Raw genomic sequence first — 20,938 nt, 5'->3', positions numbered from 1 at the left:
CTCCCAAGAGGAAAACCTCCTGGTTTATGAATTTTCAGGAGAGTATATATGCATGGTGTCAAAACAACAAGAGAGGTAGGGATAAAGGATACTCCTATCCCCCACAAAGATACTTACAAAAACAACAAAGGAGTAACCAAAAAACTACTAAATTACAATACTCGCACAAAAGGGCAAAACTCAAAGAGTCTCACTCTCAGTGCGGAAAGAAATATCTAAAAAACGCCAAGAAGTCACAGTATAGATACAGGAAAAGACGTTTACAGTTGGAATATCATAAGATTTTTTGTAAAACCCTCACTCATCAACATGGTTGATGACATGCTTCATCATTGGGATTTTTTACCAAGGAGACCTCATGTCTCCCCGGACTGCTACTACAACTGAATTACAGTGGAGCAGATTCCAACTAAACGAATAGTGAGAAGTGCAAACTTTAAAAAATGACAAGCTATCCTCCGCGATAAATTTAATATGAAGTCAGATTGTCATTACTAAAAACAGTGAGTCGGAAATTTTTTGACATTTTCGAGTCAAGTATATCCTAAGTGCTACTTCATTGTTAAAGGGAATTTCTCCATGGCTAGCGTTCGGGCTGCGGACGTGAAATTGCTAGGTACCGAGCGGGGAGCCGACTCGCTGAAAATATCCCGAGGGGTGAAGATTACCCCTGCCGCAGTACCCAGGGAGTAATTCCCTTTAATAATGAAAATTGGTAGGTGCTGGAAATCCCAAGCATGACCTACAACTGGGTAAAACAGTGAGTTTACCCACGTTTGCATTTAACTCACCAAGGTTGGGTACGCCTTAGGGTGCGTAGACCGCCTGGGAGTTTTTTATTTTATCACTTTTTTCTTCCAGCCCTGATGAAAGTTTAGCGGAATATAGCACTTCAAAAGCAGAAACATGTCGACCTCTTAGTAGCACTTAGGATATACTTGACTCGAAAATGTCAATAAATGTCCGACTCACTGTTTTTAGTAATGACAATCTGACTTCATATTAAATTTATCGCGGAGGATAGCTTGTCATTTTTTAAAGTTTGCACTTCTCACTATTCGTTTAGTTGGAATCTGCTCCACTGTAATTCAGTTGTAGTAGCAGTCCGGGGAGACATGAGGTCTCCTTGGTAAAAAATCCCAATGATGAAGCATGTCATCAACCATGTTGATGAGTGAGGGTTTTACAAAAAATCTTATGATATTCCAACTGTAAACATCTTTTCCTGTATCTATACTGTGACTTCTTGGTGTTTTTTTAGATATTTCTTTCCGCACTGAGAGTGAGACTCTTTGAGTTTTGCCCCTTTGTGCGATTTGAAGTATTGTAATTTAGTAGCTTTTTGGTTACTCCTTTGTTGTTTTTGTATGTATATGCATGGTGACACTGGATTGGGTACAAACAGATATTTAAAATCTTGATCATCTATCAGCCCCTGTTCTCGACATCCTTTCAATTTGATCTCTAATGTGGTTGTAATAGATCTCATAGGATTCCCTGATAGGGCGGCATACGAATTGGCATCCGCCAATTGCCTGTCAATTTCCAAAAGGTAGTCCTTAGTATCCATCAGGACCAGATTCCCACCTTTGTCTGCCTCTTTCACAGTCACGTCCGGTAGCTGACTCAATTTACGCAGGACCTGTCTCTCCCCACTAGTTACATTGTCCTTCGTTGTGGGTTTCTTTTTTGTATAGTCCTCTTCCCATTTGTATAGGTCGATGGTGACTAGACGTTGAAAAGTCTCCATTGCATTGTCCTTGCCCAAGGAAGGGAAAATTGATTTGGGCTTTAGACCACTGTTAGTCCTCAGATCTGCTTGAATGTTCAGATCTGAGGTATTGATGTTATGTTAGGGTCATCTTCACTAATGATAAGAAGTGTTTGTATGTTATAAAGGTCCTCTTTAGTTCTATCACTCAAAGTGCTGTTTTCAATAATTCTATTGGAGGTGGCCTTTGGGTTTTGGGCAAAAAACTTCTTCAGCTTGAGATTCCACACAAATTTAAAAACGTCTATATGCATAGAATCAAAATTAGGTTTAGACGCTGGACAAAAATTGAGGCCTTTTGAAAGTAATTTTATTTCATCCTCACATAATACATGTTGTGATAAATTTACAACAGAAATGTAATTTGTGCTTGCATTCCCACTTTCTCCACTAGTGTTCGATTTAGTACTCTGGACATCTTGTCTAATTATTTGTTCATTGTCTTTGACCTGGTGTTGTAGCCTTCCTTTCCTTTTCCTACTTGAGCGATTGTAGCCCCTCCTGGTCTTACTGGTGTGTTTTGGCGTTTGTTGAACTCTTTGTTCCCCTTCCGAAATCTCTCTACCTCGCGTAAAAAAGAACTGGAAATATTGTCCTCCCTACCTTTCCCTGATGTTACACTTGTACTAGGCTCTTCTGTAGTATCACTCCTTATGCTTGAAATATCGGACTCACTGTTCGAAATTCCACTAGCCCGGTCACTCAAAATAGGACTTTCTTTCTGTGAGGTAAGTTGAATGTTATCAAACTTGTGGGCTAAAGTAAACACCCTCTCGGTCTTATAGTCCGTTTCATCTCTTTTTAATTTTCGTGACTTTTTCTTTTTTAAGTAGATTTGGTGTTTGGCTAACACTTCTTCTAAGTGGTTGCCAATGAAGTGGAAGCACGTTGAGCATTGGGTGGCCTCTATTAGCAAAAGTGTTGTCTGGGAGGCTACAATTTACATGATTCAGCGGATGGTCAAATGAGAGTAGCTATTTCTTCCGAAGATTTACATTTTTTAGTTGGATGGTTTAGAAAATTAAATTGCTGTGGCAGTCCCGCTAAAGTACATTTTAACATTATAAGCCACTATAGGAGCACAATAAACTGTTGTAATAAGTGTGGAATGTGGCTTAATTGTTTTTACATTGTGTTTTGTGTGCTCTCATTGCTGCAACTGCCACTGCCCATGGTCTGTGTTTGGTGGACAGTGTCAATATGCTATCATGCTGCTTGCAGCCACAGTGCTGTAGTCCACTTTGGAAGACCTTACCAGAATATGAGTTACAGTTCTACTGCCACAATCACCCCTCAGCAATCACAGACTACTACAGATCCTCAGAGACGTGGTTCTCAGGAAAAAATACTTTCAGACTTTTATGAGGCGATTGTTCGTAGTCCACACAGAACATTTTGTACCGTGAACCTCACTCCATGAAATAGCTACTGCTAAAGCAAGGGCATATTTATCTTTCATCATTTAATTTTTTTGAAATCTGGGGATAAAATCTGAAGTGCGGATGTCAGATCCGATGACTTGATATGCTAGTCTACGGACTCGCGGCAGTGGAAAAAGAATGTAATGCTCAAAATTCCACAATTTCGAGCGCATAGTCCTGGCAGGCACCTGAGCCAAAGCATGTGAAACTGATTATCAACACCAACGTGCAAGCAGTTGAGATTATTGGTTGAGCCCCTAATGTCTGATGGCACTGTTTGCCTCATGTTCTGGCCCTACAAATCAGGGGTTTCCCCCAAAAGCCATACTCCTACGATCTGTAGGTTAAAGTTGACCCTACCCCCAAATTTCCAAAGTGTCACTTCATGGTTGCATGACCTACTGTCTGCTGTTCACAAACGCAAACCACAGCCACAATTCAGTGACACTCTACATTTATCGAGCCAACGAGCCCATCAGTGGGTTTGCGGCTGAAAATGCTATGTTTTTTATGTAAAGGCTGGGGATAGGCCTTGTAACCAGAACACCCCTGCCACCTGATGGAGTTAATGATGTGGTCACTGTGTGACGGAGGTAATTGTAACCAGTGCAAGGATGAAAAATGTGTGTCACTCTGGCATTTCCCCCATAGGCTGCAGGCTGGGGGTTTCTTTCAGAGCTGGATGGCCAACTATGAACAAGTCATATGACTCATTCTAGTCAAGGCCTCCTGCAGTGTGGGGTTGGTTTGAACATGTTTGCCATGGGCTGATATTGGTTTCCAATCTGGCCCTAAATTTGTAACCCTGACTCAGCTGTCCAGTGCCATCGATTTCAGTTCCTTCAGAGGTGCCAAGAAGCAACTGGATTCTGAAATGTGAGCTACGTAGACCAACAAAAAAGTGATGGCCTCTTTCTGTTTTAGACAAACCAGCTCATTGTCTGAAGTATGGAAAGTGGGTAACAAATGCAGTGCAAGTACCACAGGCAACGGGGGTCCACATTGAGTGGTTCGGCCAGCCAAGTTTGGATTAAGTTGCAAGAAGAGAACTAATTTGCATCCACATGAAACAGTCTGTGCTTGTCAGTCCCTTTTCCTAAACTCAGACAAAGACACATTACACATGATTGTATGTAACCAGAAACAACACAACAAATTCACATTGCTTTGTGCACATTTCACTGACATGAGCATATGAAGCACGTTGTCGCGTGTGTGCCTCCAGGCGACACACCAAGCAGGACACACAAGCAGAATTGAAATGTTGCTTCTTTTTTTTATTAATGTGACTCCGTGCGCAGGAAACAGGTCTGCACCATTCCTCCGCCCACAACAACTGTCCTCTCACAAAATGCTCGAGGCATTGGAATCACCATTATAATTGCATTCCAGAACACTCTTTTATATACAAAACATAACACATCTCGGCTTTAATACACACAACAACAAACTAACCCATCTCCAAACTTTAATAATACATTTTCCCCTCTTATATAATAAAAAGACTAAACAGAAGGTAGAGAAGAAAGAGAAGAAGAGAAAAAAACCTACAATGCAAGAAAGCTCCAACCCACTTCATAATCCTTCAACCATCCAGGTAACACCCTTCTTCTTTTATCACCCCCAATTCTTTCTGTGCCGCAAGGGCTGACATATTCGTATTCCTGCCCCCCCCCCCCCCCCCCCCACCGCCAGCTTTCTCCTTCACCACTTCTCCACCTTCCTCAATTACCCTGCTCCAGTGAAGCTGCGTATGTCCGTTGTCACTTCCACCAGTTACACACTGAGCACCTGCAGCCTTGGCCAGTGAAGTGTCATCATCATCCAACCACCGGAAGTCTCCGCCATTATGCACCCTCTTTCCACAATCCAGTTCAACAACTCTCTTGAAGTGTACGCGAAGGCTTAAATTGCTGTCCTTGTCTTTATTGGCGCACCAGGGCCTGAAGGGGCAGACCCCGTCCGCGTTGGCAGAGTCCCTGCATTCCCAGCTGACCCCGTCCGCGTGGGCAGACCCAGCACCCCTGCAGACCCCGCCGTCCGCGTGGGCAGACAAACCCAGCACCCCTGAAGTAGGCTGGGAAGCTGCTCATTTCCACGGATAATTTCAGAATGACAGGGATGAGTTTCCCTTGCGTTCGCACCGGCGCGTGCCAGAACATGCATGCCAGTCATTGCGAAATGGGGATTTCATGTTCTTTTCAGATGCCGGAAGTGGATGGTACATTGCGCACCGGGGGAGACCTGACGTTGCCTCGTCTTCATTTTACAGGTATTAAATTCCAAGCCCACTGCATCATCTTTTCCGTTTTATTTGTGTTTATAGACATAGTGAAATGAGAGAAAACTCAAACGTGAAACCTGTTAGTAAGCTTGTATTTTACTATACAGAAGGGTTACGGTTTTCGTTTTTACAGAGTTTTGCACTTAAATTCGGACTGAAACCCTTACTTATGTTTCCAATGTAAAAAACCGCAGGACTTCTTTTATTGACCGTCGATGCTGGCAATGAATCAAGGCAGCCAGACCAATAGCTGTGAAGACTACCTTACTGGGGCAGATAGTATTCTCTTCTGAAGTTTATGTACCTAGAGATGTCAGCATGCGTTTGCATTACTAAGATAATATTGACAGAGGAGTATTGTTGTGGTGTGTGTGCATAATTACTTATAGCAGTAACACTTTACAGACATCCATGTCTGAGTGTACATTGAATACTTTAATAAATATGGAACGTTTACGTGAAAATCTTTTCACACCACACAAACCAATTCTGTTTGAATGTAGATAAATTGAGCAAAGTATAAATATCTATGAATACAGACAAGGATTGGCAAAGCGGATAGACCTGGCTTTAAGGTGCAATGGTATGCAAACAGCACCTGTCCATGTTTTTGTTGCTACATTAAAGCTCGACCTTTTAACTTTTTTTAGCAGTGTATATGGCATGCGCCAGCAGGTACACTGTGAGTCCTGACTAAAGCATTATAAAGTAAGACTGTTGCAGTGGAAAAAACAACACAAAATTGATTTCTTTGGGTATTCTACATGTGTATGATATAACATTTTTAATGTGTGATGATTCAGAGTACTTTTTCGATGTAATATAGTCCCACACGATTACAGTGCTCACACTCCATAGCAGCCCTCACCAGAAGCTGATAGCTTCTGGTGAGGACTGGGTCCACCTCTGGAAAGGTTCAAAGCCCACTCAATATATATTTTAATGAATTAGTCACTGTAGGTCAAGAAGACAGCTGTGGTGTCAACCATGACCTTTAAAGCATGGAAATTCACTGAAGCAATTTTGGTTGATATGACGCTAAGAGAACCTTAACAGTATTTACCTGACAATTAATGGGAAAGCTTTGCTTGAGAATAGCAGGCTATTTTTCAAAAGAGACTAAATGCAGATGTCTAGGTAGCTATGCGATCTCATCTGTACCTCATGACTTCACACACCACACCACTGGTGACATCATTGACGGCATCGCCAGAGCGATCTTAAGTTGCATCATTGTTGACGCTACAAACAAGATCCCATTTCAAAAATAGCAACGTTTCTGAACTCGGAGAAGCGCAGCATTGGTGGGTTGCCATTAAATGTATCAAGATGAGGTCAAGAGCGCAGCTATGAAGCTGTGTAGGTTACAGTGGAGGAAGAAACACTTCTTCATAGCTTGATAAATGGGGAAGTGGCTCAGATATGGTATTTAAAGTTAGAGATAATCAGAAGTACTAAACTGTACCACGTACTAGTAGCTGCAGCGATGCAGATAGTATGTGGCCTAGTTGAGTCAAAGGATAATCGTGAAAAAAGGGATCCCATTGTTGCCAAATGTACTTTGTGGTACAACATTGGCTTAATTGTAATTTCTTTACGAATACCTCATCTTGCAAACATGACAACTGAGCACTGAGTACATTATAATAATACTTGACTCTCAGGGTAGTAGGGAGAGCAGGTCTAGACTTCTCAGCAAGGTACTGTGGAGGTAGGGACCCAGAATTCGCTCAACAACATAACTCAGAAATGCTTGCACAGCCCAGTGCTTTAGTTTCGTTTTGTTACACTAACTACACAATACAACACATATGGAATTTTTAAGTTCTATTGAGGTTCAACAAATAAATTAACAGTAAGCTATGAAGGCAAATTACATATGCAGTAACACAGTGGGAAGTGCAAGCAGGTTACTGTGTCTATAAAACCGGAGGTAAGTCTCTTTATAGTACATACTCAGTTTCTTTGCCCTTAGAAACTAGGCCTGCAGTCTCAGTTCTAGGCAAGGTGTTTTCCTGTGGCAATTGTCCATTAATGTTTACCTCCACTGGTGCAAGGTGATCCCAGCATGTGGCCCTCACGGATTGCACTGCATGCTGGTGGCCAACCTTCTCTCTCTGCCCTGCAGGGGGAGCTGCAGACACCACTGACATTTAGAGGGGGAGGTTGCAATATCTGGTGGCGAAATCCAGTCCCAAACACAAACTTCCTACCCAAACAGACGTGAGTGCCCAAAACACAGCTATACCCCTGCACTATACAGTTAAAATTGGTACTTGATAGTAATGGTATTACAAACAGGTATTTGAAAATAATCTGAGCATATCAGTCCAATGATCCTTGATTTCAGGAATAGGTAAGCATTGATAACACAAATCACTACAGAAACGTTTCTTTCTTGTATGAAGTGTTCTTGTTTAATGTTCCTTGGTATATGCCAACACGTGTTTCATCGCAGGGAACAAACTGCGAATCTTCAGGGCCTCATGTGCGGCAGGATTATTGCTGCCATGAAGGAGCACCCGGTATGGGTCTGTGCTGGAACCCGGTATTTAGGCGTGTCCAGCGGTCTGGGCTTCGATATTGCGAAAGTAAATTGGTAACTCAATAGTCTATGGCAGTCGTGTAGTAACCGGGAGGAGAATTCTGTGGAAATACCGATTCAAAGGCGGATACACCTAACTGGTACCTGTCTCCCTCTCGTGGTTCCCGGCGCCGTCTAACAAGGACGGTCATGTGACACCACTGACATTTAGAGGGGGAGGTTGCAATATCTGGTGGCGAAATCCAGTCCCAAACACAAACTTCCTACCCAAACAGACGTGAGTGCCCACCCACATTAAGTCCGTCAAGGGTCTGGGTGTGTTCTTCGGTACACTGTATACATACAACGCTTAGTGTTCATGCATGTTTGTTGCTGGTGCTCGGAGCCAAAAAATGAAAAACACAGTGGTTACTTGAAGTTGATTAACTCAGGGCCGGGGTGTACACTTGCGAAATCTTGCAAGGGACCCTCCCATCTACACTCTTATTGAATTAACCACCCATATCCAATTGAAATATGCAGATTTGGGAGTTCACTTACATTCATCAGTAGAAATGTGGTCTTTCTTGGGTGAGCAAATGCGGAGATAGACCTCAGTGTTAATAAAACTATATATGGTGTAGTCGCTGAAACAACTCATAACGTGTTGTGTATACATTGATGTTGGATTATCCCTGGCCATCTCCTGCTAAAACTTTTACTTTACTTTACTCTGCTGTTGGGCATATAAGTGTGTAAGTAAATCTTGTGTATCCAGTAGATGTACAAGCCTTGCTCATATGCACCACTTGGCAGCTCCCACAACTTGCTCTATTGTGAGACTTGATGCAATAAGCACTTCTTGCTTTGTTATATTAGTCAATGTCTGGAGAACTTCTCCAGTGTCATGCCTGCATTGGGGCCACCAGACCTTTCTCTGCTTGCCTGGAAGTGTTAAATATTGGCATGTGGCACTGTCCTACTATTGTGTGTATACACACATAATCTGGCATTTACAATTCCACAGTGTATAGGATACTAACTTTAAGCACAATGAATTGAACTCTAGATGTTGGAATATGCACAGTGTGTGGCAAAATATACTTTATTCACATGTCTTTTAACAGGGCATATGTAATGGTCATTAGAATTTAGAAGGTAAACAGTAAGAGCCATTACCAAGTCTGACATCAACCCCATCTGTTCCTTACATTGCACTGCATGATGGAAGCGGGGTAAAGGCCAAACTTGCGCTCTCTGCAGTTAGTTGGATTCTCACCTGACAGAAACCGAGTCCCTTGACTCAGCGATTAGATTTGTGAGGTGGAAGAGTGATATTGGCGTGAGTCCACACTGCTCCACACAGAAGGAAAAATGCTGGCAGAACATGGGGCCTCAGGAATCTTCAAAGATGAGATATTTTGCTTCCACCCTGGGGACGTATCCGCCAAAATGAAAGGCCTGCCCACTTCCTGCGTGCTTCCGCCCTGTGTCTTCTCCTTCCTGCCCTCCAGTTCATCGATCGTAGTGTGGACAGGAGTCAGTCTTGGAAGATGGGGACCATGACGAAGAAACTGGCTTCTGGAACTTGCATTTGCGAAAAAACAAATATAGACTCTGCTCCATGCTAGAGACTTCCACCAACAAAAACCGAACATAGGGGCTCATTAGGATGGCGGACGAACCTGCGTCCGTCCGCCACCCTAGAGGAGGAGGGACCGTCCGCAGGGGCAGCGACGGTCCCTCCAGTGCAATTAGGATGTGACCGCCAGCCTGGCAGTCACATCCTCAATATTTAACATTGCGGCGGGTGCTGCTTGAAGCAGCACCCGCCGCAAGGTTAAATATGCATGCTTAGCATTTGCATGCACAAAGCGGCAGGCACCGCGCGGTGCCTGCCGCTTCGTGCACGCAAATGCAGGGGGTACCATAGGTACCCCCCATGTGCACCCCCCCACCCCCTCAATCACCCTGGGGGCCCGCAACGGGCCCCCAAAGAAATCACCGTATGCCTTTCCACGGCGGAGAATCCGCCGCGGAAAGGCATCTATTTTCCGCCATCCTAATATGGCTGGCGGTGTCTGATAGACACCGCCAGCCATGTTAGAGCTTTTCCACCGCGGTCGGAAGGCGACCACGGCGGAAAAGCTGCGGACCGATTTTGAGACCCACCGCCATCCTAATTTGGCGGTGGGTCTTTTGTGCCTCCCCAGCGGTTTTCCCGCATCCTCCGGGCCGGCGGTGGCTTCCGCCGGCCCGGAGGATGCGGGAAAACCACGATCGTAATGTGCCCCATAGTTAGTACCAGGTTTATCAAAATGTTGTCTGAAAATTTGCACAACACAAAGTGATGGTAAGAGACACAAAGAAAATTTTCAATCAGCTTTTGAGCCCAAAAGGATTATTGTGACAAAAGATAACAGTACCAAATGCCTTTGCGTTGTATTCCACGAAATACCTGATAATGCAGGGGGGCCTAACGGTCCAGGAACAATGCAAACCCCAGTGGGATACCTCACATATTAATATCTACTAAACCACTAAAAGTAGAACGAAGTAGCATTGCGTTAAGTCATCACATCAAATGAAACCAGGTGCAAACAATGTGCAAAAGCTCGTAGAATAATTTTTACACGTGTAATACTTGTAAGATTATTATTGCATGTTACACATAATGGAATTTGATTTTGGGTAGTCATCTGAGAAAAGATAATTGTGCTCAACAGTAGCCTTAACCACTCTTCCCCCTATGTATCATCTTGCAATGCTACACTCAGCTAAGTGTCACATAGCATGGTGCCTGATTTCCTTGCAGGGTGGTGCTGCACGTTTTTTAGTTAATTTATCTTAATTTATCTTGTAGTCTACATTTGGGACTCAGAGGAATCTCTTTCCCTACCTCAGGACAGGCAACCTTAAAATAGGTCAGCAACGACTAGCATCTGCTTTCACAATAAATCAAAATAAATCAGCAGTGGTTAGTCATTGGCATGATAATAATTCAGTAATAATAATGATTGTTGCATATATGTATTAATTTTAACTTTTATATCTGTTGTCAATAACGTTTGGATAATCAAAATGGCAAGCTTCTTTTAAAGAATTCATTCAACATATTACATAATTTTTTTCAGATGTTTATACTTTGTGAACACATTCTAACAAAAATATATGTCCTCTAAATATTGCTTTGTGTAGGTGTACCGTTCAATACTTAGGTTTAATTTTTCAGTAGTTCATACTGCGTATACAGGACTGAACGCTATACGCTGTAATTGCCAAAACTCCCGGTCTAAAGTTGTTTTGTGAGTAAAATTAAATCAATCTTTGCCTGATGAAGCTGAATCACGATCCTCAAAACTTTGTGGTATTAAAATTGAGGTATTCCCACAAAATATACATAACTGACAGGTCAACATTTCTAATAACATATTAAACCGGAATGCTTTAAATTAAGCTTGCAGATATTTTCTTTTGGCAAAAGCTATAAGTGTCTAAATTAAGACATGAATGCAACATTTTTATTATGGAATTGTTATTACCTTTACAATGTTTTTGAATCTTTGATATTTCGTTATTTTACATTTTGCAACTTTTCTCTAATGTAATCAAGATTGCTGGTATGAGAAAACAATAAGAAGATTCTTCGAGGCGAAAATTAGACCATTCTTAGGATTAGCACCCTGCTTGCACCTCAACGTATAAAGTGTTTGAGTGCTTGAGAGTTCAGGTTTGCATTTTCTAGACATCTACAACCAAGGCTGGTTTTACTTCCATATCCATCCACCCAATCTCAACAGCAGAAGACCCTGAAACAAATAAAGTGGCATCCTAGGTGAGGATAAAAAAATCCTCATTTGAGTTGGAGACCGAATTCAGGAGTACACTGAGGCCACATATCCTATGGAGGTATCAGTATAATGGGGCTGGGTTTCAAATCAACCTTCCATGTTATAGGGCCACCTAAAAAATGAATCATCTGCAGATTGTGAACATAAATCCAATTGAAACATCAAAATAATTGGGTTTAGGCATAAGGGAAAACCTCTGATATTATGTTACTGCATAACAAAAGCAGAAATTGGTAAAAAAGGAAACACATATCAAATTAATCCATTTGTGTAATGAACCATTTATCAAATTCACCCATCATTATGATCCAGGGTATATCAAATGGCCCCTCATTATTAAGTGCATATCAAGTGGAACCCACATTGTTTTGAGGTTCAGATCAAACCGGCCTTCCTTAAAGTGGGGCACAATATCCCATTTAACCAGAATTGTATTCAAGTGAATATGAAATTAAACCATTATTATGATGGGTCTGCATATTAAATGTGGGTGCATATCTAATTGTACTAGGAACATAGACTAACTGCATGTCCTATGAATGAATTGGTACAATGGAGCCAATAGAGACATTTCTATGACAGAGCTGCAAAAAAGCTGGGGATCTTCACGTGAAATGTAAACATAAATGTAATGTGGCAGCTTATCAAGTAGAATATTAATTTGATAGGGTAGCATGTGTATCTGAAAAACCAAAGAAAATGGACCAGTTGGGTGTTATACTCTATATAGCCTGAGTGATGTGCTTCCAATCGATTTTGGGCTCAAACTTTGACAGGCTTAGGGGCAATGCACCTCCCTAACTATTGTGGATGGTATTTCCAAAATCTGTCTAGATTGACATATCATCGGGGCCCGGTGAAGAAAGGGCTTCATGGGATGTTGCCAACTAATTTTGAACTTAAATTTTCATCAACTATTCTTCTCTTTCCTGCATGCATCACTGGGCAGCACATCTATCTACAATAATAGTGGATGTCCATTCTGAAAGCGATGAAAAACAACTCTTTTTTTAAAGAAAAGTAGATATGACAGTTGCATTTCTTTACAAGGTTCACGAGTGAAACATAGGGGCCGCTTCTGATGTCGGATTGGTCAGGAAATGGAAGCGAACAACCTCTTGTCATCGGTTCCAGACCTGCAAGTACGATGCAACAGAACCCTGTTCGGTTGCAATCCTATACTTAAAAATGGGAGCATTCATTCCGAATGGAATGCATGCTCGCATCGATAAGTGCAGAGGTGCAGTTCATCCCTGCACCCGGTAGCAGGCACCCCAAAGTGCCTGCCACCGGGTGCAGGGATCAACAGGGGGCACCATCTGTGCTTTCTGTGTCGTAAAGGCCGACACAGAAATGCAGTGGGAAACTGCCATTGTACTCCCTCGGCCAGAAAGAGCCGGGCCCTCGGCCAGAAAGATTCCGGGGGAATACTGACAGGTTTCCGGATGGTGGACGGGCTCTTCGAACACGTCGGAAGCCATATGGAAAACCCAGTCAGATTCCTCTCCGACCGAGCCCATCGGAATGGCTCAGTCGGAAAGGAATCGGAACTGGCTGGTCCGATGCAGTTAGGATGTCTCCGGATCTGAGCCATTCCTAACCGCATCGGAATCGGGCCCTTAGTTTGTTTCACATTTTCATCCTCCGGACTTTCTTGCATACAACATTAATTTAAAAATTCAGCAATTGAGGGGTTAGTGAGGTTAAACTATGAGGTTGTGAATGTTGGATGGTTGGGTAACGATTAGTTAAATTGAAGTGAATGGTGTTGGAGATTTGTTGTGTGGAGTTCCTTTGGGTTTGAGTTTTGTTGGTTCTACTGGTGCAGATGAATGGTGGCTAGTGAGTAAGTGTGCCCAAGCAGAACTTGCTGCGTGTGCATACTGATGTACTGAGGTAGAGTTTTGTCTATGCCATACGTAGTAATTCTGTGCTGGGGGATAACTTATAATATAGGGATCATGCAGTGAGGGTCACGTTTTATGTTATTTTGTATTAGTATAGTGCGTTGTTACCTCCTGTATGATCGCATAGCAATTTTGTAATCTGAGGGCACTTTCCTGCCTAAAACGCAGTAGATCGTCCGAAAATCTTTTTTTGGTACGAATTTAGTTTCCGATCATTGCGAGATTTTGACAGTTGTGTTGCTGCTGCTCGTTTGTATAATATAAAAACATACATTTTAGTAAACTGTACATTGAGCACTAAATTACTTTATTTCCTTGAAACTGTGTGGTTATGTATTGTATGCTGCAGGTATTGGGGGCATAGTATTCATGTTACTGAGTAATCCAATGGCATGCTTGAATGTTCTCTTAGGCCGTCTTTATCAGTGGCCTGGAAAAATTGATGGGCCTGGTAACTGGAGTTACCCAACCCATTGGAATTGTACGTTTTTAGTTTTCACACTGAGCTTTCGCTCTGTGTGAAATAACGGGGGAAAACGAGCTGGAAACAGCTTAGAAACACAGATTCACACAGGTTATTCCCCCAAAATTTGTAATCATTACTATTAAAAATACATAAATTGGAGAATAAGCAATACTGGTACTACACGAGTGAGCTGGCTTAGTCACTATTGTGGTCAGTCAGCCATGAGATGAGATTATTCAGCCTTGTGATGGACAGAAAAAGTTGCTTGGTAGCCATCTTGAAAGGGATACATATTCCTAATGGCTCATTAAAAATGTATAATTGCAATATATGTTTTTTGTCTTTCAGTGGGCACCAGACCTTCATCCGTCTCTTCGCTGAGCGGGATCGTCGGCAGTATGTCCGCTGGCCCCATCTCAGGAAGTTGCACCTCTGTGAACACTGTGTGCTCGGACAGCGACCGACCCGTTAGCCTCAGCTCCTCTGCCTCCTCGGCTTCGCTGCAGGACAGCCAGAGCTCCTTTGGCAGCAGCGGGGCACTGGGCTCCTCGCACTATGGCTCCCCTTACATGCCGCAGAATGGCAGCGACATCAGTCTGGACCTGACCCCGGTGGCCCACCTGGAAGGGCAGTGTGAGGCCGGACATGCAAGCAATGGAATGAAACGGTTTCATGCTGAAAGCCAAAGCTGTTCCTGCTCCCCTATACTAACTAAAGCCCGGGACCCTAAGGCCAAGCTCTCCCATGTGGATCGGGTGGTACTGGAGATCTTGGAGACGGAACAGGCATATGTCCGGGACTTGAAGAGCATTGTGGAGGTGAGATGTGAGCTTCTATTCTTCCCACCAAATTGCCTTCTTATGTCTGCTATCTTGAAAAGCCTGCTACTAAGCAGTGCTTTCTAGATGAGTATGTAGCAATGAGAATGAGATTAACTATGAATGAGGGATATTTCAATATTTATTATCAGTGGCTGTGGCCTTCTTCTTCTACTATTCCATAAACATTAATTTTCACCCATTGTGCTTCCATGACCCAACACCAGCCACTATAGGATACAGCTTGATGTAAGAATAATTTCATGCTTTTTCATTTGACTCGTGAGGGACATCTAGTAACGACTAGTTGAACTGCAGCTCTTTGTTGAAATATTTTGATACTGGATACTATAATATTCACTGGCCACTTCTAATCTTGTCCCATAATGCTTTGCAGGGCCTTTGGTTGGGATTGTTTGTGTGCCAATAATTGTGCTTGGGGTGGTCCTAAGAGGATGGGACCACCACAGAAGTTCAACAAGATGTGCTTTTTGTTTATGCTCTTTGTATTCAAGGCGTTTGCTTGGTCCTCCCCCTAGGTTAGGGGGGACCTCAAAATCATCACCTCTGCCCAATGTTATCATTGAAAAAGTTCACATTTGTGACTTGGTTATATGCTTTTTAGCATGTACAATTGCTTTATCAAAGCATCTGAGGATGTTGTTGACTTAGCTGCTATGCTACCTGAGGGAGTTCGTTCCAGACCACTGCTTCCCTGTTAGTGAGGGAGGCGGTGCTGGCCATCAGCATTGTGGAAAAGTGAAGCTGCCTAGAAGGAGCTAAGTACACCAGGCCGAGCCCATGAGGGACAGCATAAGCCATTACAAGGGACTTAAATTTCACCCGTGCTCTCCGTTTCCCTTGCGGATAGAGGAAGTAATGGCAGAAACCCTTTTTAGTGCTTTCAAAATGCCAAAGCACATTCCAGTCAGCTTGTTGATCTGAGGGCCGAAGCTCAACTTTCCATCGAACCAGATCCCTAAGTACTTAACAGGTTGACCCCGTGGTATAGGCCGGGGAGACTCATCTGTCCAGAAGGAGTGCCAGTACTGAGGAGGGAAGTTACCGAAGAAAAGAATCTCGGTTTTATCCTCATTGCATTTAAGCTGGGCAGCAGTGAGCCAGTCAAACACTGCTGTCAGACAGGTTTTGACATGGGAAGAGGACGTCTCATTTTTCTTCCAAGTGAAAAGAAGCTGAGTGTCATCAGCATATGCGATGACTTTGGCACACAAGTCTTCTGCCTTCCAAAGGAGGGGAGACATATAGATGTTGAACAATTCAGGGCTCAGGACTGACCACTGCGGAACTCTGGTCAACAAATTCTGAGGGTTAGCCGTAAAGGGAGGGATCCAGACTTGCTGAGTTCTACCCTCAAGGAAGGATTTCAGCCACTTCCATGAAGAACCTGTTATGCCAAGTTCTGAAGATTGATTGATTGATAAAAATGTATATTGCGCAGAAAAACAATAACCCGAATGTATCAAGGCGCCTAACAATAAGACAGGAGACAGGGCGTGTGGCACGGTGTCAAATACTGCCGACAGATCCACAAGCACCATTACCGCCCTGCCCCCAGCGCCTAATGTTTCACGTATGGACTCCGAGATTTCCACCAACGCAGAACCCATGCTGTAAGAGGCTCTGAAACCTGATTGAGCCAGGTGCAGAAGGTCATACTGTTCCACAAAAGTAGACAACTGTTTGTTAAACAATTTCTCAAAAACCTTGGCCACAGCAGGAAGAAGAGAAATAGGGCGATAGCTGGAAGGAATATTGGGATATAGTAAAGTTTTTTATGTATGTTTTTTATGTAGAGGGACAATGTATTTATGTAGTGGAGTAGTGTGGCTCACTGGTTAGAGGCGGCAGGCCTGAGAGCAGAAGTCAGCCTGGGACCAGGGTTCAATTCCCGACGCGGCAGGGTCGTGGACCTTGGTCAGCGGACTCGATAATTCTCGCTTCGGTGCTTACTCTAATCAGGGGTTCCACTCGGCAACTCTGGGCATTAGCTTGCCTAATCTCCACAACGGCCCCACCAATTCCGGGGATGCCTGGCTCCACCTTGGGGACTCCCAGCAAGGGACCATCCCACAGGGAAAGCCAGGACGGGTTCCCCAGAGTTATACAGCGCCGGGACGCCCCGTTGCTGGGGCAGCTGTGCGCTTTACAAGTATACTACATTTACATTTACATTTACAATCATCGCTTGCTTCCAAAAAGTAGGGACTGTAGCAGATGCTAAAGAAGCATTAATCAGCAAGTTCATCCTCATATTAATCACTACGGTGGTGGCGGCCAGCAGTTCGGCTGGACACGGATCCGCCGCCGGAATGGATTCAAAGGCTGTAAGTTTAACAAGGGTGGGAGGAGAGGCCAGCATGGTAGGTACCATAGCTACCGGACGGCTATCCTGGTCACCAAAGTAGGATTGCGGAGCCCGAACCTTGTTACTTAAAAAGCTAGGGAGTTCCTCACACCAGGGAAGTGACTGGGTGTGGCTGCTGGTCTCTGCTTTAGTAGCTACAAAGCTTTGAACAATATTAAAGATTTCTTTCGTATTATTGCCAAATAGGGCAATACGCTCAGCATAGTATGAGCTGTCAGCTTGAGCAATGGCGGCATAATAAGTCTTTTGTGCCATTTTGAGGGAGGTTCTAGCCATAGGGCTATAATCCTGTCTCCATTTCCGTTCCAGCGTTTTACATGGCTGTTTCTGCATTTTCAAGGAGCTAGGAAACCAAGGCTTAGTGAGGGGATTTTTAAAGCGCCTAGGCCTAGACTCAGGAGTGAGGTGTGAGTTAGTAGTTGTTTGTTTCTCATCTCTCTGCAGTGTCTCTGAGATCTGAATTGCAGTGTGTCTCCGATCTCTGCAAAGTAATCTGAGTTTTCTGAATTCTGCACTTGGGTTCCTAGGTCTTGCCTGAGATGCACATTAATTCACAATGATTGTGCTGCCAATGACAGCTGTATTGGAATCTTGCATGATGTTCCAACATGCGGCAATTAGTCCTCAAGTTTGTATACTTCTAGGTGGTAGTTCTGTAATTAGAGATATGCTGGTTATTTAGTGGTTGACTTCTTCCTTTTGGCTTCTTTGTAAACACTGCCAGGTCTATCGAACCAGAATTAGTCATTCATGGTTTCCTTGGTGTGGGGCATCTCTAATAAATGACCTGCATATCATGAGGTTCCTCTTGGACAGTCTAAGATCTCAATCAATCAATCAATCAGGATTTGTAAAGCATGGCTAATCACCCAATAGGGTATCCAGGCACTTGCCGGTCCCAGAGGCTTATTTGAACAGCGAGGTCTTGAGGGCCATTTGGAATTCCGGAAGTGAGGTGATGGTCCGGAGGTGTGTGGGGAGGCTGTTCCAGGTCTTTGCTGCAATGTGGGAGAAGGAGTATCCTCCACTTCTGCTTCGGTAGATGCTGGGACTATGGGCAAGTGAAAGGGTGGTGGTGGTTAAAGGTATGCAGGTCTTTGGTTGTGTAGAGCCTTGTGTGTGTGAGTCAGCACTGCAGCTTGAATTGGCAACTCTTCTGGTGAAGTTGCCTGAGGTGGGGTGTGATGTGGGTTCGTCGGGGCAGGCCAAGGATGAGTCTACCTGCAGCAGTCTGTATGGTCTGAAGTCTCCGTAGGAGGTGTGTGGTGATTCCTACGGAGAGGGCGTTGCCATAGTCCAATCAGTTGGTGATGCGGGCCTGTGTCACTGTGCGTCTTGTATTTAGGGGTAGCCACTTGGATCTTATATACCAAGTGCAGAGTGAGGAAGCAGGCAGAGGAGACAGCGTTGGTCTGTGATTTTGTGAGGAGCTTATTGTCGATGATGATTCGGATCTTTATGGCGTAGTCGGAGGGAGTGGGTGCAGGTCCTAGTTCTGATGGCCACCAGGAGTCGTTCCACGTGTTGCTGCTGTTGCCAAAGATCAGCACTTCCATCCTGTCTGTGTCCAGCTGCATGCAGTTGTTCTTCATCTGGTCGGCGATGTTTGTCATGCATCTGGGGAAGTTGGTTGTGGTGGGGTCATCGGTGAGTGAGTGGATGAGTTGGGTGTCATCAGCATAGGAAACTATGTCGAGACCGTGGAATCTGCCAATGTTGGCCGGCGGGTTCATATGTGCGTTGGAGAGCGCAGGGCTGAGGGGTTAACCCTAGGGGGCACCGCAAGTGATCTCCTTGGGTTCAGAGGTGAAAGGTGGGAGGTGGAGCCTCTGGGTTCTTCCGGTGAGGAAGGAGGTGATCCATCTGAGCTCATCCCCTTGGATGCAGATGTGGTGGAATCTTTCAATCAGCGTGTGGTAGGATACAGTGTCGAAGGCTGCTGAGAGGGCAAGGGGAATCAAAGCTTCTGTTTCAACTCAGTAGTGGAGGTTTCGGATCTTTTGGTAGCTGCGATCAGGGCAGTTTCGGTGCTGTGATTGCTGCAGAAGCCAGCTTGGGAGGCGTCGAGGAGCTGCTTCTGCTTCAGGTGTGTCATCAGTTGATTGTTGATGATCTTTTCCAGTTCCTTCGCTGTGAATGGGAGCAGGGAGATTGGCCAGTTGTTTCTGAGTTCTCTAGGGTTGGCAGGGTTTTGTTTGAGTAGTGGTCTGACTTCTGGGTGTTTCCAGGCATCAGGAAATGTTGCAGTGGTGATAGAGGTGTTCAGTAGGGTGGTGAGTTTCTGGCCTCTCCTTTGGTTTCCGAGGTTGAAGATGTGATGCACAAACGGGTCAGTGGGAGCGCTGAGTGAATAGATTTCATAGTGGAGGTGGTGTCTGGAATGGAGAGGATGTTTGATGTGGTCACTGTGTGGTTTGTGTTGGTTACGGTGGTGGGGTATCTGTCAAAGAAGTCCATAGGTGTGGGTTGGGGTTTGAAGTTTCTGTATATGGTTGTGATCTTGTTGTGTAAGAAGTGGGCAAAGTTTTCACCCTGCTCCTGTGAGGGTATGATGTTGTTTTCACTGGCAGACAGGTTGGAGAATTCTTTAACGATGTTGCAAACTTCCTTGGTATTGTTGGCACTGGTTTTGATGCATGCGGCAAGGGCTGTCTTCTTTGTTGCCCTCAGCAGGCAGTGGTAGAGGTTAAGGAAGGTCTTGAAGGCTTGAAGCTCTGATGTCCATAATGTCTCCAGTATCTGTTCTCAGAGAGGCAGCACATGCATATTGGCTGTTCTTAGATCAGATGTTCAATAACTGTATCATGGTGGTTCTTTTGGTGTGTTCTGAATTTTACATAATGCGTTTAACGTCATTCTATGTTCCACCACTAACCAGGTCAGCAATCAGGACAGTGTGATATAATCAGTTTTTTCAAATCAATGAATAGCCCAGCAACCGAATTTTGTGCCATTTATATTTTTGTGTTTGGTTTTTGAGTAGATAATGCAATATTCAAACGTGTCACAAACAGAGGTCTTTTACGCACCATTCCATTTTTGGTGTTAAGAGCTAGAACGTTTTAAGTACACTTAGGTGGTTATTCATGTTTTTGGTTTCTTTTAATGGTGAAACTGGTCTGAGTCAAATATGGCTTCCAACCAACAGTTTTTTTCTCCTAAAATCAAAGCATTGATCATTTAGTTTGCATGGCTCCCAATCAAAGTTTTGGAAACTGGTGAACATAATATTGAACTTGTTTGCCAAGTCTTTTATCAGTACTTTGTTTTTAGCGTCATTGAGACAGAAATTCCCTATTTCATAAACATTGATTTAGTTTGAGTACTCTGCTCCAAAGGTTGGCGCATGTATAGATGTGGATCACTCCCTGTGCAGTCTCTGGCCATCTAGTGTTGGGATTGGAATAATATACAGCATATTTTTCTTCGAAGCTGTGTTTCCGGTTTCATGCATTCCCAGAATGCCTGTTGATCATGTCCTTGAAACACAATACACCAGGGCACAGA

The 20,938-nt window shown here is 43.9% G+C and overlaps 1 protein-coding gene across 1 annotated transcript in view; it reads left to right on the top strand.

Moving 5' to 3' along the window:
- The window catches only part of PLEKHG2 (pleckstrin homology and RhoGEF domain containing G2), a 458,610-nt gene that overhangs the window by 172,301 nt on the left and 265,371 nt on the right, over positions 1–20,938 (top strand). The window contains exon 3 of the mRNA XM_078661322.1: positions 14,573–15,042. Coding sequence (XP_078517448.1) covers positions 14,573–15,042 — 470 coding nt within the window. The remainder of the gene's footprint in view (positions 1–14,572; positions 15,043–20,938) is intronic.

This window comes from Lissotriton helveticus, chromosome 9, assembly GCF_964261635.1.
Source record: "Lissotriton helveticus chromosome 9, aLisHel1.1, whole genome shotgun sequence".
Classification (NCBI taxonomy): Eukaryota; Metazoa; Chordata; class Amphibia; order Caudata; family Salamandridae; genus Lissotriton; species Lissotriton helveticus.
Note: the sequence above shows the minus strand (reverse complement) of the source record. Positions and strands in the feature narration are given on the sequence as shown.